The sequence below is a fragment of the Triturus cristatus genome, chromosome 9 (genome assembly GCF_964204655.1).
Source record: "Triturus cristatus chromosome 9, aTriCri1.1, whole genome shotgun sequence".
Classification (NCBI taxonomy): Eukaryota; Metazoa; Chordata; class Amphibia; order Caudata; family Salamandridae; genus Triturus; species Triturus cristatus.
This window is the reverse complement of record NC_140592.1, coordinates 686,652,348-686,669,009: the sequence shown is the minus strand read 5'-3', so window position 1 is coordinate 686,669,009 and position 16,662 is coordinate 686,652,348. Positions and strand designations below refer to the sequence as shown.

Sequence of the window (16,662 nt, the reverse complement as noted above, 5' to 3'; positions counted from 1 at the left end):
AAAGTGCATTTTTCAAAGTTTTTCCAAATTACCATGAAGTTTAACTTCATGGTAATTTGCTCCCCCTATTAGCGAAATCGCAATTTTTTTTACTTTAATGCATTGCATTTAAGGAATCTCAATTTGGGATTCCTTAAATGCAATTGCAATTTAAGTAATCGCATTTTAGAGATTCCTTAAATTGCGATTTTTGCATTTCGGATGATGCATCCCAAATGCAAAAATACCGGTCGCAAAGGGGCAGTTTCTGAGAATCTGCCCGTTTGCGACCGGTTTTCCTTTGATGCATGTGCCTGTAAGTTACTAACAGAGGAGAAGAGTACATTTTAGCTCTAGCAGCAAGTTGGAAGAATTTTGGGAGAAAAGAACAAGTTACTTACCTTCGGTAAAGCTTTTTCTGGTGGATCAGTATCTGCCTGTGGATGCCTCACCTTTTGAATCACCCCAATGTGAAGCATTCCACAGAACTTTTCTCCTCAGCTCTCCCACGTCAATGAGGACTTCACAATGGAACGGCTCCGCAACTGACTTCGTGTGACGTCATCAGAGCCATAAGAAGACTTTGTCAGAGTGCTGACGTCAGTTGCAACCATTTTATCCGTGCCTTCGAGGCGAACGTGTGAACCAACAATATTTTCACAAGTATGCACAGTATTCAAACACAGTCAAAACTGGTAATTCTTCCTCATAGACATTTCCTAGTGCCAAGCATCACATGATTCCAACAAGTCACATAAGATATACACTGAATATTGTTCAGTATAAGCAGAGAGGCAACAGGAAGGCGGGTGTGTCAGTGAGGAATCCACAGGCAGATACTGTATCCACCAGAAAAAGCGTTACAGAAGGTAAGTAACTTGTTCTTTTGATGGATACATCTGCTGTGGATTCCTCACCTTTTGAACTGAATCCCCAAGCAGTCCCGCTCCCGGTAGAGGGTGCTTGCCTGCCTACACCGAAAAATCCAGCAGCACAGAACGTGAATAATGGCTGTCCCTCCTCACCTTCGAATCTAAGCAATAGTGCTTCACAAAATTGTGGAGGGAGGCCCAAGTTGCTGCCTTGCAGATGTCTACCACATGGACACCTCTAGCTAAAGCCGAAGAAGACTACTTGGCCCTGGAAGAATGAGCAGGAATACCTTCAGGAGGCTCCTGCTTGGCCAAGGCACAGCAGATCTTGATACAGAGGATGATCCACCTGGACAACGTTCTCTTGTGAACTGCCTTGCCCTTCATCATGCACACATATCCGATGAAGAGTTGATCGTCCAACCTGAAGTCCTTGGTTCTGTCCAGGTAGAAGCTGACCACCCTCCTGGGGTCCAGGCAATGAAGTATCTCCTCCTCCTTTGAAGGGTGAGGGTAGAAAGTGGGCAAGGTGATGGACTACCCTAAGTGGAAAGGAGTGACCACCGTAGGCAGGAAAGCAGCTCTGGTCCTAAGAACCATCTTATCTGCATGGAATGATGTAAATGGAGGCTTGGAGCTAGGAGCCCGGAACTCACTCACCCTCCTAGTAGAAGTGATTGGAACCAGATTGTTTTAAACGCTAGGAACCTTAAGGGACAACTATGTAATGGTTCAAAGAGTGAACCCATCAAGAAAGTGAGAACCAAATTGTAGGAAAGCGCCCTTTCTTTGCATGTTTACCCCCCATTTTTTCCTGGCATCTGATGCAACCGGACTTTGTGGCATGGGTACTTTGTGGCATGGGTCCCTGCCAATCAGGTTCCCAGGGCCTGTCTTCTTTCCCAAAATTGTACCTTTGTATCCACAATTGGCATATCCCTGGCCACAGGCAAGCCCCTTGTAAAAGGTACCATGGGTACCAAAGGCACCGTGACCAAGGAAGGCCTCCGAGGGCTGCAGCACTTATTGTGCCACCCTTAAAGGCCCTGCACCTTAACCCACACACTCAGGCTGCGTGTTTGGTGCAGAGAAAGGTGAAAAGTTGACATGGCGCACACATTCCTGGGAGCCATGCCTGCAATCTAGGTAAGTCACTCCTCTAGCAGGGTGCAATAGTCCTAAGGTGAGGGTACAGAGGCATGAGCCCTGTGTCCCTACAGTGTCTAAATCCATTCACAGACGTTATAAGTGTAGTGAAGCCATAAAGAATATATGGCCTGGGAGTTGGTCACTACAAACTCCACAGCCCCATAATGGCTTTAATAAAAACTGGGTAATTTGGTAGCAAACATCTCAGCACATTAAACCCACACTGATGCCAGTGTGGGATTTAATGTAAAACAGACTCAGAGGGCACCTTAGAGATGCCCCCTGAAAATCGACCAGCCCTGGTGTGGTTCCTGAATCACTGCCCGCCATTGCCACCACCAGACAGATTTCTGGACCACTGAGTAGTGGGCCGCCGTTCTCTGGGTCCAGAAACAAAGCCCATCCTGGGCAGAGGTGTCATGCCTCCTTCCCCTCGATGGGCTGCGCCCACGAAAGGAGAAGCTTCAAAGGCCTGCCGCCTTTGGACACTGGCCTTGCCTTTTGCTGACCCCAGCAACATGCTCCCTCCTGTTCTGACCCCACTTGGGCGGGAGAATCGGTGGTAAATCCAAGCTAGGAAGAGGTGTGTCCACCATTGCCAACCCCACCCCTCAGGTGAGGAAAGCAAGGTGAACCACACATCTCAGTCCCCTCCCTCTTGAAGATGAGGGGACTACGCCAATTATGAAGAAGAGGATAATGCCCCCTCCCACTGGAGGGTAGCATAACAGGCGGTGTACCCACCACAAGGAAGGTACCCATTGGTCCCAACCTACACACCCCTTTAACGCCTCTAAATTTACTATTTAGGGGCGACCCTGAACCTTGCCTCCTCAGATACGAGGAAGAAAGAAGAAGAAGAACTGAAGAGCCATGCCAACCCAGGAAGAAACAGAGGACACCAACTGACTTGGCCTCAGCCCTACCGGCTTGTCCCAACCACGACCTGCCTACAGCAAAGAAACCAGCGTGTCTAGCAGCAGCAGATCCCCAGAGCCCAGAGGGCCTGCCCTGCACTCAACTAACAGACTGTCTCCCGTGAGCACCGGACTTGCTCAAACCAAAGTCTAACCGCCACCACAGGCCAAGGTTGAGTGGCCCCATACTGCAAAAAGGTCCTCCTGGCGATCCGAAGTTGGGATCCAGTGACCCCCTGACCTCCCACAAACTTCAAAACTAAACCTGCAGCCTTTACTTGAAAGTTCCCCCCCCGACCGCGACCGAAGGCGGTAAGACAACTGTTACCTTGACGAAGCTGTCCAGAAAGTCCGACCGCTTCTGTCCGACTGACGCCAACCGCAACCAATTGCAGCCTAAAGATATCGATGCCTAAGACACCCCAGCCCTCAATGCCTACCCGGCCTTGGGTGGCCCCATCAATGGTTTTCCAAGCATCTTCCCAGATCCGCAGTCACCTTCCCAGTTGTGGTCGCCTCCAAGAAGTTCTCCCGACCAAGTCTGCAGCTTTCTAAAACCAACGATGTCCACTGAAAAGCCCAATGACCCCGACGTCCACTTTACCTCCTGCACGCAGTCGCCTTGGTGCCGCTGGCGTTGCAGTTCTTGGCTCCTGCAGTGCTGACTGCAACGCTAGGAGCTTTTCTCCCACACCCAAGGGGCCTGCTTGCTAGCAGACCCCAACCAAAGCCCCCCCATAGCCTGTTGGCTGACACTGTGCCCATGCACTCTGCACCTGGCCGCCCCAGTGCCGCTGGATGTGCAACTAGAGTGTCCACTTGGACCTTGGGGGAACCTTGATCCTAATCACAAAACCATAACCTCATAAGTCAAATACTTACCTCCGAGTTCGATAACCATTTTTCCTCCCACAGAGACTCATTGTATGAGATTTTGGGTATAAAAAGCGTTCTAAGACAGCTAACATATGATGAAAAGTGAGCACTATTGTAATAATAACCTGAAAGTAATCAAAAGAGTATTTACTGTGTAATTCCAAGTATTCTGAAAAGCGATATCAACCTATAACTGTTACTTTTTAAAGAACAACTGCACTTCCCTGAACAGTCTTGCATTTGCAAGTATTTATTACCTACCTGTACCAATTCCTGCTTGGTTCTATAAATAAACCATAAGTATACCTTTTTTATACTTACCTAATTGGTCTGGGTTCTGTCTCTCGGTGTGTGACATCAGCCTTGAATGAGTGAATACAATAAATGCTTAACACATCCTCCTGATAAGCCTTCTGCTCGACCACACTACCACAAATAGAGCAGTTAGTGATTATCTAATTTAGCCTCTGCTATGCCTCTGGGGACCCACTGGACTCTGTGTACACTCTACCATACTTATAGTATATGCAGAGCCAGCTTCAGAGACAGATGGGCCTGCAAAGATCAATTGATCTCTCTCCACACCATTTAACAAACTTGGCCCACCTACCAGAATAGACAGATTTGGTAGAGTATCTTTTGGCCGATAATGCAACACTGAGCACATCCAGAGGTAGAGCAAAAGAGCTCAGGTTGCCCAGTTTAATTGGCATGAAGGTGCAGCCTCTGGAGGTGGGGGTGCAGAACCTGCCCCTGCGACTGCGAGAGGAGGTCTGCCCTGAGAAGGGGACGGAGTGGAGGGTGCGATGAGAGGTAAAGGAGGTCTGTGTACCACACCCTTTGCGGCTAATCTGGGGCGATGAATATGACTTGGGCCCAGCCTTGGTGAATCTTCCTCAGAACTCGAGGAATCCAGGGTATGCGAGGAAATGTGTAAAGAGGCTGCGAGCCCTAATCTAACTGAAAAGCATCTCCCAATGCTCCCCGCATCGTATACTGGAGACTGCGGCAAAATGCTGGGCAATGCACGTTCTCTTGAGTGGCAAACAGGTCAAACGGAGGAATACCCCACATCCTGAAAATGTGAAAGACCACCTCCCGATGGAGACGCCAATCGTGATCAGCCGAACACTGCCGATTGAGACAGTCTACACGCACATTCAGTTCTTCAGCCAGATGATTCGAGATTACGCAAATCTGATGGTCCTGAGCCCAGGACCAGAGTCGCAGAGCCTCTCTGCACAGAAGATACAAACCTACTCCTGCCTGTTTGTTGATGTACCACATTGCAGAAGTGTTGTCTGTTAGGACCTGAACCTTCCGACTGCGAAGGAAGGGAAGAAAGGCCTTGGGAGCCAAACGTATCACCCGTAATTCCAGAAGATTGATGTAAAACAATCTTTCCACTGGAGACCAAAGACCTTTGACCTCCAGATCCCCCAGATGGGCTACCCACCCTAGAGTGGAGACATCCGTTATCACTGTGGCCACCGGAGGAGAAGGTTGAAACAGCTTCGCTAGAGACAGGTTGCCTGGAACACTCCACCCATAACAGCTCTGCTGCAGGAAACTACATTTCAGTACCCGGGGAGCACGGTCTAACACTAGGACCAAGATCTTTTGGACAGTAACCTTATAAGAGCAATGTCTGCCCTTGCCTCTCAGGAAGGTTTTTTTTGGAAAACGTCCCCACTCGCCCCAGTGGGTCGAATTGCCCTCTTGAAGATGGTGATACACCAACTTGTATATTACTTCACAAATCTCCCAATCACTTTGCGAGCAAGTACTTTCGCAATCTGTCAAAATCTTTGGAGTGCTCTTTTGACACACTGGGTGGCTCAGGGTGACCTTAGACTAACTACGTCTACCGTATGGGGCGGTGGGTTAGGGGCACCTGACTGTGAGCTTTACTTCCTCTCAGCCCAATTGTAATGGCTGAGCAGATTGCTTGCGGGCCTGCCCCATGAAAAGACATGTGCTGAGGCGCACCCTTTTCCGGCCTCACAAATTAAAAGGCCTTCTGGTTATTGGTTCCCGTTGGGTCCATGCTCATCCCTGCCGCCTCCAAGCTGCCCTGTGGTATCACACCAGAGCTTAGCGCCTCACCAGGAGGATTACGCCCTAAGCCCCAGTGATGCCTTTCCTGGGCATTTCTGAACCACAGGTTCCCCTTTGGCAGAGTAATTTACAACATAAATGAATGAATGAAAGAAATGAATGAAAAAACTGTATTGCATACTTACCTAAAATTATTGCAAATACACATGTAAGCAAACTAGTAGCATTAAAAATGTGCCATGATTAAAATGTACAATACAAGGTGGAAAGGGAAGCCAATACATCTGTTTCTCCTGTCTGGCAGCTGCCTTCCAGAGGTAAAAAGCTAAAAATGAAAACAAATCTAGCTCAAAAGTCCACCCCGTACACTCAGATGGTCCTTCTGTATCAAGTGCTTGTGCTTTGGCGTTCCCAAGGGGAGTTTACCCCACCCCCTTTGAGAACAGTCCGGGTGATAGAACCCACCCTGTGCCTTTACACTGCAGGTGGACATGGCGTAAGAGGTGCATGTGCTACATGCAAGTGTTCAGAGGCTGGCTTCTCACTTGATTGGTCCTAGCTGTTTAATACTTCCAATTGTGGCCTACTATGTGATACCACCAGGTTCAAAGTTCGAACCGCATGCAAGAGCTGTATGTTTGCTATCCCGCCTACGGATGGGTAGCGAAGATACCTTGCACATGGCGGCTGGTTTCCTCGGACTCTTCCAAGTTGCTTGTTCTGTTTTCACTTTTTTAATGATTCCTGTTGCTGGTCGGAGCCAGTTACCTTATTCAGCTCAGTTCGGACCACTTTCATGTATCTTCCAAATATGGCCAGGTCCGAGGGTACTGTACAGACAAATAACCATTAAACTGCCTATGCACAAGTCCTAAACCTCACGCCGGTCTACAGTCTGTGGTCTCTGGACTCTCTACTTATATTTTCACCCTCCTCTCCATTCCCGCTCGTGACCCCGCAGTCTGCAGCTTACTTTCGGCCACTTTAAGCCAGTCAGGTTATTGTGGAGCGGGGGAGTGGAGACACGGCTCAGGGGAGTCTGGTGTCTGCGGTGCGAGCCTGCAACGACAATCAACGGCTGCAGGAAAGCGAGCGGGTGAGCAGCATTTACAATATTTGCATAGCTCTAATCTTTCTACCATAAGGGACCTGCTTGATGGGGCTAGTCTTCCTTTTACTGCTTTGCAGATATTCTCACTACACTGGGGGCAGCTCCTTGTGCATTGGTCAATTCACCACTCACTCCATCGGTGCTGGTCCACTGAAGATACTGAGCCACAGATACATGCATTCATACAATTCCTTTACACCACGGGCTTGAGGTGCAGACATATCAACTGGTTCTCTAAAGCTCTCCTCTCTTACAAGCGTATAGTGTTTTTGCTGCTGAGCAAGTAACGGGAGATGGAAGTGGGTAGAGTGCTCCGCCAAAAAAGAGTGGTCAGATGCCCGTGTTTTTCCACATTTGGTGTTGCATACTGCCAAATTTAAATTTAAACACACACACTATTTCATTTTATACAGCCAGATGACAACCCTCCAGCACTGCCCCCCCCCACACCCTCCTTCAATTGCTCTGAGAATGTCTCTCCTTAGGATATCTTTGGCACAGGGTGTTAGATTTACTTTCTTCCCTCACTATAAAACCTATTCCCCTGGACTGGATATCAGTGGCTGTTGGTGTTTATACATTATCCCAAAAAGATCAAGTGGTGTCTCGTTTTGCCAACCTTGTTCTCCTCATAGCAAACTATCACCTCAAACTGGAAGGCCAGAACGCCTGGACTTTGAATCCTGGCAAAATGTCTTCATTAAATGGGCATTTGCTGAAAACAAAGCCCTTCACGGGGAGGAATTTAGAGGAGGGCCAGCACAGATGCCCCATAGCTAGGGTCTGGGATGCAGCATTAGAAAGTCTAAACAAATGATCAGCATGCTCCAAATAGTGTGTTTCACCAGTATCTTCGACTAGGTCGCCAGATTCTGCCTTAAGCTCTGATTTTAAATGTAATGCACAGACTCCATTTAAATTTCCTTAAAATATTCCTTTCTATTCATATCTTTATTAGGGGTTTGACCTTCCGAATCGTTGCACTGCCCATATTTTGGACTATTGTGAAATCACTAGGAGTGATAGGTGCGGAACTTATATCTCACCCCCGTTTTTTTGTAAATCACTGCCAGTATTAGAACGTCTGACTGCACCCTCCATACCAGGTTTGCCTCAGCAATAAACTCTCCTTCCCTTATCAAACAGTACATCTACACAACACCTATCTACTCCACTGCTTGGCATACTAGCAGGTATTGTAGTGTCCCTGCCCCCACTTCTGCCACTGGATCACTAGCATTACTTAAGCCAGCTAGAAGCAGCTACTTCTTCAACTGCTACTTCTCCAGATAAACTGGCTGAAGCATGTCAGGGGCCCCCTTTCTTCCTATTCCTTCCTAGTTTGTTGATCTGGATTTGATCCTAGCCAGTGACAGATAACATTGGGACTAGCTGTGGCTTGTGATCCTGGAATGAGGCAACAACTTTCAATACTAACACCACCACAAGTGCAATAATCACCTGCCTACAAAAATGCTCACCTTTATTCAAGCAGATAAACTCTAGACACATTTCCCGGCTCCACCAGTTCAATGATTGATTGTCCCATTACCAAACCCAGTTTAATTTGCTCATATAATGAATAATAATGCCAATACAGTATGTTTTAATAAATGAGGTATCCAGGGCTTTAAGTGGGATGAAAACTGGCGGGTCTCTCAAAGGGGCGTGGCCAATGTAATTAAGGGCGTTGCTTAAAAACATTTGCGCTAAAAATCTGTTCTTAGCATAGTGTGTCGCCCGACTTGTATTTTGCGGTTTCTGTCAGTGCATCTAGATATATGACACAACAAGTAACATCATACCTACAACAAGTCCGGACTATTGCCTTTGTCAATGGTTGCTAGTTGCATAAGATAAATAAGCAGCAACTATGGCTCGTTGTATATAATATTGAAAGAGTCCACTTGCCAGTGCCAAGGCACAAAACAGCCCGATAGAGGCCCGTTTTGAGGCCTCCTTCAAGAACACTGCCGGTGCTCAGACCCGGTGAGACCCGGCACATTTAAAGCCCTGGAGGTATCACACAAAATCTAATGCTGCCTCGAGCAAGACGTGAAAAGACTTCAGCACACCACTTTCTGTTAACTTCAAATCAACAACTGATTAAATCTGTGTTGTTTGTACTGGTTGGGATTGCACAATTAGCCAAGAAGCACAATATTTTTTGCAGGTTACAAAGAAACTGAAAAACAGCATATAATTTAAGTCCATTCATCAATGCTAAACAGGAGATAAATGTGAGACTTTTACCTCGTGTGATTTGAAGAAGTCAGACTTCTCTAACGCGTTTCGAAGCTCTTTTAACCTTGTGACATAGCTTTTCTGCGAAGTGAAAACACACCTTGGTAAGATACAGTAGTCAACTCAAAAAATAAATAAAATATGTGGTCTTTTGCAGCTTAATATTTTTGCTGAACAACACTGTTTTCAGGGCTCCAGACTCGAGTAAAAAATACTGATTTAAATGTAAGAGCCTGAAGCAATATTTTAAAGTATGGTTCAATGTTATGGAGCACTCAGGACAAACAAGTGAGTACATGTACTGACATGAAACAATGAACCAAATATTAAATGGCATTCTAAAATGGAAAAACACATCATAAATCATAAGGTCACAAGTCAAAATGTATATTGTTTCTATAAACGTTTTTGTTTCCTGTTACTATTCAAACAAATCTTTAAAAGCAACGCTGTACTATAAAAGCTTTTATTTGCATACACAAGTTCACTGCTTGGATTGATGTCACAACATCCAAACACTGATTGAGCCTGCCTGACGTAGACTAACCACACATCTTAATGCTCAGCTATTGCGTTTCACTTCTGCCAGTCCTGGAAGGATCGTAGTTCTCAGAGGCTGCAGCCCTCATCTTGGGCTTTCTGTCACGACACTACCTTCTGCTCTACTCTTCTGGGGCCTACTTTTCTGCTCCCTGCCTTTAACAATTTCAGAACTCTCCCCCGCTCCCAGTCTTTTCAACTCACCTGAGAAGCTTTTTTTTGTTTTTAAAGAACTTTGTTGCATTGCCACCATAACGCAAATTCAATTTTACATTGACTCATATCACCAACCTGGTCCGAGGCAGATTTCAACAGAACAGTCGATCAACCTTTAGAGCAGTGTTCGCTCACCATCATTTTCCATGGGTTCCCACTCCCCATCATAACGTCCCTTTTCCGAAATCACTGTGCTCATGTGTTTGCTTTGGCAGAGGCGATGTTAGGCGACCAATTATTTTCCAGTCGAGACCAAAGTGAGTTCTTCATCTGCTCCACACTTTACCGAATTTCTGTGGGTATTCTCTCCCCTTATATACCAATCTTGCAGCCTCCATGCATGTGTTCACACCCATGCGCCACATTTGTATAGATGGTGCTTGTTAGTTAATCCCCAGCTTGGCTAAGACTCTTTCTGCTAGTATGAAGCCTAGTGCACAGGACAGTACAGTGGAACGCAGGCGGTCCATGTGGCATGGTATAGCCAGGATAATCAAGTCAGTAAGGGTGGTGGGGTGGGGGGGGCGTATGGTAATGTCTAGTACTACCCCTAGTTCAATAGCAATAAGCCTCCAGTAGGCACTGACCACTGGGAACTCCCAGATCATGTGGATACACTTTCTGTCTGCAAGATTACATCTCCTGCAGGTCAGGGTCTGCGCCTTTCTCATCTTGAAGAGTGTTCTCTTGTTGTAGTAAACCCTATGCAGGTATTTTAACTGGATTAGTCTTAATTTGGCCTTTATGGCATCTAAACTACCCATCCCTCCTACCCCCACCGCATTTAAGTTTCTGAAGGGTATCTGAGGCATTATTAATGATTTAAGAATATCTGAGAGATGGATTTAGGGGGGGGGGGGGGATCTTCTCCATGAGGATCCTGTCCTCATGAGGACTATAATTTCATACCTCCAGCCAATCTACATATTCTGCCAGTAGGGCATGAGTCGACCGCAAGTATTTAAAGGCTTAGGTGCACCAAAGGCAAGCCCGCCTGCTCCGGTCCAGCACCATGGACCGTCGTCTTGCTGACCGCTGCCGTTACACGTTCTCCAACCTGCAAGCACTAAACACTGGACACCGCCACAACAGCTGCCTCTGTGTCACACTTCATTACACGGCAAGACTGTTATCATGAACTCACTGCCACTTATCTTGCAGCAACACTCCTAATCATGCACGCCTCACCCGCATCACATGCATGCTTAATACCAGATCTCTGAAAAGCATGCCACTGAGGTTTGGGACCTCGACAAACACTCCCCAGACATACATTTTCTCACAGAAACCTGGCTCAGCCCTTCATCCACCCCATCCATCGGCACGGCCATCCCTCCAGGCTACAAGATCACCTGCCAGGACAGGCACCACAAACACAGAGGAGGCCTTGCAGTCATCCAGAGACCATCACCTGCACCACTTCCACTGACAAATCCACTGTGTTCATGGAACACATACATTTCCGACTACAAGTCAACCAAGACACGTTCATTACTGGCACCCTCGCATACCAACCACTTGGACAATGCACCACCTTTAGCAACCTCCTCACCGACTTAATCGTCCCCATCCCCATCAGATCCAACAACTTCTTTCGGTTTGGTGACTTTAACTTTCATCTCGACAACGCAATGGCCTCCAAACTCCATCACGATTCTCGAATGCCTTGGCAACATCGGACTTACACAGCTCATCCAAGGCCTGACACACAACACAGGACACACCCTCCATCCAGTCGTCAAAGCTAGCAACAAGGTCACCTTCAGCCACCACACACTGCTCACATGGGCGGACCACTCCACTGTACACTTCCACTTCAAAGTACCCCACTCCAGAACGCCGAAGCCAGCCAACAACTTCAGGCACAGCTGTATCAAGATAGCAGAGGTGGACCGGACTCGCACCCTAAGATCTACCTAGCCTGTCCTCACTTGCAACCTACGGAACTACATAACCACGTTCAACAATTGGATGTCAGGCTGCGCCAACACACTGGCTTCCCTGAAGAAAGGCAGGCAACCAACAACAAATCCTCAAGTCTGCTAGTACACGGAAGACCTGAGAAAATCCAAATGGTACTGTAAGCAGGTGGAGAGGAGATGGAGAACAAGCCATTACAGCACCATAAGAGACACCTACAAATCTGTGCATAGACAATATCACACCCAGATCAAATAAGTCCGGAAAGCGTCCCTTACACTTAGACTCGGATCCTGCTCCAATTCCAGCAAAGAACTCTTCAACATGGTTAGAGAATTCTCCGACCACAAAGCAGCCACCATCACCCATCACATGACCTATGCGAGAACCTTTCTGACTTCTTCCACAACAAAATACTCAAAATCTACAGGAATTTCGAACCCCAACCCGCCGAAGAGGACCTAATCAGACAACTGCACACCAACACCAAGAACGTCCATCAACTAATGGACTGAAGCCCCCTCATCAAAGACAAAGCCCAATTATGAAGACCATCAACTTAGGGGCCCCCACTGACCCCTGCCCTCACCACATTTTCAACTTGAGAGGAACACTGATCAGCATCATACTCACTACCTTCATCCATAGAGAAACCTTTCTAGATAACTGGAAACACACTGAGGTCAAAGCTCTCTTGAAGAAACCTTTGGTAGACCTGGAGGAACTCCGCAATTACCGACCCATCTCGCTCCTACCATTCCCGTCCAAAGTCACAGAGAAAGATCAACAGTCAACTCTCCACCCAACTAGAATAGCAAGACCTCCTGGACATCGGACATCAGGCTTCAGCAGCCAATCCAAACCAGATCGGAGACTGTCGCTTTCATCTTCCTACACCTCTCAGCGGCTTTTGACATGTATCACATCGCACCCTCATCTCAAGACTTCACGACTCAGGAATTCAAGAATTAGCACAGAGATGGATCGCCTCCTTCCTCTTCGGCAGGACCAGAGTCAGACTTCCCCCCCCCCCCCCCATACACCTCCCAACCCATGAAGTTTATCTATAGAGTTCCCCCAAGTATCCTTCCTCAGCCGACCCTCTTCAAAACATGTGCATAGCACCCCTCGCCTGCATTATAAGAGTCCACGACATCAACACTGTCTCCCTCACCGGCGAGAAGAATACCAACACGACCAACTTCACAACTAGCATGATTAGCGTGACCAACTCGATGACTGAGAACTGCCTAAAACAGGACACAGACAAAACCGCGATACTGATCTTCAGAAACAACAGTGCTCCGTGGGACGACTCCTGTCGGCCAGCGGAATTGGGACCCACGCCCACCCCACAGACCATGCCAGAAACCTATGGATCATCCTAGACGACAAACTCATGATGTCTAAGAAGTTGAAGGCCGTGACCCCTTCTTGCTCCCGCATACTCAGAATGCTCTGCAATATCTTCAAATGGTTCCCTACGTAACACAAGACACACTATAATCCAGGCTCTCATAACCAGAAACATTTACTAGACCAACGCACTCTCCAACCAGCTCACTGAGACTCTAGGCCATCCAAAACACTGCTGCCAGACTCAGCCTAGATATCCCTGAAGCGCTCACATCACTCCCCACCTCATAGAACTACACTGGTTACTCATACAGAAACTATGCCAATTCAAGCAGCTCCTCTACGCCTACAAAGTCCTCCAAGACATCGGACCTGCGTACCTCAACGACCATCCTCAACTTTACCATCCAACTAGACATCTACGCTTGCCCTTGCACAAGTTCCCTGCATCTGCAGAAGAAAGTCAGGAGGACACTCGTTATCCCACAATGCCGCCAAGACCTGGAATGACCACCCACAACACATCAGAACCTCACCATGTCTGCTCAACTTCCGCAAAAAACTGAAGACCTGTTTTTCCAACTAGGAGCACCGCCCGACCCTCGCTCCTGTTCCAGTGCCTGGATACCCTCATGGTTGATAAGCTGTGCTCTACAAATTGATTTAACGTAACAAAATCGATTTAACATAGTTGTGAGCTAGGTCAATTTGATTTCAGTCTAGTGTCTCACATGACATTGCCTAGCTTGGAGATGCCTATTATGTGCCATTCTCTAAAGCCCATCAATTTACCTACTTCTTTAAGCAATGACCCCTTCCACAGAGGTGTGTCCTTCGTTATTTTCCATTGACAACACAGGTATTTGGTAGTCCTGTTCCAATTGTAAAGGGTTGTTTGGGTGAGTTCTAGCAGTCTGTTTCGGGTTGCCTTTTCTTATAATTAGTTGGTGTAGGTCTGAGACTCCATATGGAGTCCCTAAAACCGAAACGTTTGGGCATTTCTTTGAGCAAAATCCCATTTAATAATGATCTAGAGTTGTGAGGCCCAATAAGACTCCCTCGTGTCTGGGAGTGCTATCCCACAATTGCAAGCCGACCCGCGCAGTCTGCATAGAAAGTTGTGGGGTGCCCCTATCACGTAGGAGCGTACAAATAGTTTTATCGTTTTTGTCAAAGTAGGAGTCTGGAATCATGACTGACAAGCCTTACTTAATCTTAGTCTCAGCTTGTAAAACCTCAACCGTGAGCTTCTAAAACTTAAACTGTGCCACTTTGTCAAAGATCTAGGCCCTCAATATGACTGGATCTCTTATTGTAACCAATCAATTCCTCAGTAATCACCCTTGTACTGAACTCGTCAGTGGCAAGCCTCTCATTATTACAGAACTCCCAGTCTAAAGCCTCCATCCTGCTCTTACTTAATCAGGAATTCGTAAAACAATTTATGGCACTCTGTAATTAATCTGTGATTTGTTCTATTGTACCAGTTCGATCCTTGGTAGGGTGCAAGTGGGTATCGCCCTCTGATCCTGGGCGTAAATCATGTAAATACAAAGTTCAGTGTTGTCTAAAATAGAACAACGTCCCCACAAGGCACTCCGTGGGTTGACCGCCCTCTGACAAATTAATCCAGGTTATTGAAATTCAAACGTCAGATAGCAAGTGGTTACATCCTTAAGTTCCTTTTATTTAGAACGTCGTGTTGCATCACACGCATATGTCATGTTCTTTCTACTTGGAAACACTCGGTAGACGGAGACGCCGACGTTTGAACTAACTTTATGTTGCGGTTTCCGCACTTTTTGCATTATTGAATATTGCTATATTTGACTGCTTTTCAGAATGATTCCCCTGAGGAAGGGCACCGTCCCGAATTGCATTGGGATTTATAAAATAATTTAAAAAAAAAAAAAAGACTACAGATGTACTCTATGCATTTAATATATGATATATATGTGTGATGCAACACGACGTTCTAAATAAAAAGACTTTAAGGATTTAACCATTTGCTATCTGATGTTAGAATGTCAATAACCTGGATTTGTCAGAGGGTGGTCACCCCACGAAGTGCCTAGTGGGGACTTTGTTCTATTTTAGACAACGCTGAACTTTGCACTTACATATTCAGGGACATTTTCCCTCCTCTTGACTACATCACTACTTTTGGATTTCTCTTATGTATAGGTCTTCTCCCTACTGCAGTCACCCCTGCGGTTCAGTTTCTCTCAGGCTGTCACTGGCCTCTCTCCGTGTGTTCCCTTTCTTGTTCTTGGGTCTCGCCCTCTACCACTTGTCTCTTGATTACCAAAGACACGGGCTTGTTTGTGGTCTTGAAGATTTCTTTCCTGCTCTTCACCTCACAAGTAAAGTTTCCCCAGCCCTAATTCTCTCACAGATACATGCCTCCGTCTTACCTTGTATCTCACGGTGACGATGAAGCAGGCCAGATTCCTCACAGACCTAAATCTATGCTATCTGGTGCACCAACACGTTTCAAACTGACCTCACTTCTTAAGCGGTCTGCCTTTCAAGGCTTCTTGTAAGTTCTAAGGTCAATTAACCACTTACAAAAGGTATGCTAAACCTTGAGACTTAAAGAACAAGTTACTTACCTTCGGTAACGCTTTTTCTGGTGGATACAGTATCTGCCTGTGGATTCCTCACCTTGTGAATATCCCCTGCGCCAGCAACATTCGGAAACTTTTGTAGCAGTCCACACCGATGAGGTCGAAGACGACGTCACAGAGGCACGGCTCCGCTCGCGACTCCGCTGACGTCACCGGCTCCATAAGAAGACCTCCTCGGCGTGATGACGTCAGTTCCGCCCCTTTTTTCCGTGCCTCCGAGGCACACGGACGGACTGACAGCAATATATACACAGTATACACAGCACATGATATACAAACCAACACACACAGTGTGGAAAATAAATAGCAAGGCACAAGAAACAACATAATACCCATGATAGTAATAAACACATTTGAAATACCATCAACATAATTACAGGTATAGAAGGATGGACAACGGGGAGGCGGGTGGGTCAGTGAGGAATCCACAGGCAGATACTGTATCCACCAGAAAAAGCGTTACCGAAGGTAAGTAACTTGTTCTTCTGATGGATACATCTGCCAGTGGATTCCTCACCTTGTGAATAGATTCCACAGCAGTCCCCACTCCCGGAGGAGGGTGTCCATCCCCCTATACCAGAAAGTCCTGAAGGACGGAACGAGCAAAGTGTCCGTCCCTCCTCACCTCAGTGTCCAAGCAATAATGTTTTGCGAAGGTGTGGAGGGAGGCCCAAGTTGCCGCCCTACAAATGTCCTCCACAGGAACACCCCTAGATAAGGCAGACGTAGAAGACTTAGCCCTGGTAGAATGAGCCCTCAAACCCTCCGGAGGCTCCTTACCAGCCAGGGAGTAGCAG

The 16,662-nt window shown here is 46.9% G+C and overlaps 1 protein-coding gene across 1 annotated transcript in view; it reads right to left on the bottom strand.

The window, feature by feature from the left end:
- The window catches only part of ITPKC (inositol-trisphosphate 3-kinase C), a 506,565-nt gene that overhangs the window by 3,705 nt on the left and 486,198 nt on the right, over window positions 1–16,662 (bottom strand). Inside the window, exon 9 of the mRNA XM_085625774.1 lies at window positions 9,216–9,287. Coding sequence (XP_085481900.1) covers window positions 9,216–9,287 — 72 coding nt within the window. The remainder of the gene's footprint in view (window positions 1–9,215; window positions 9,288–16,662) is intronic.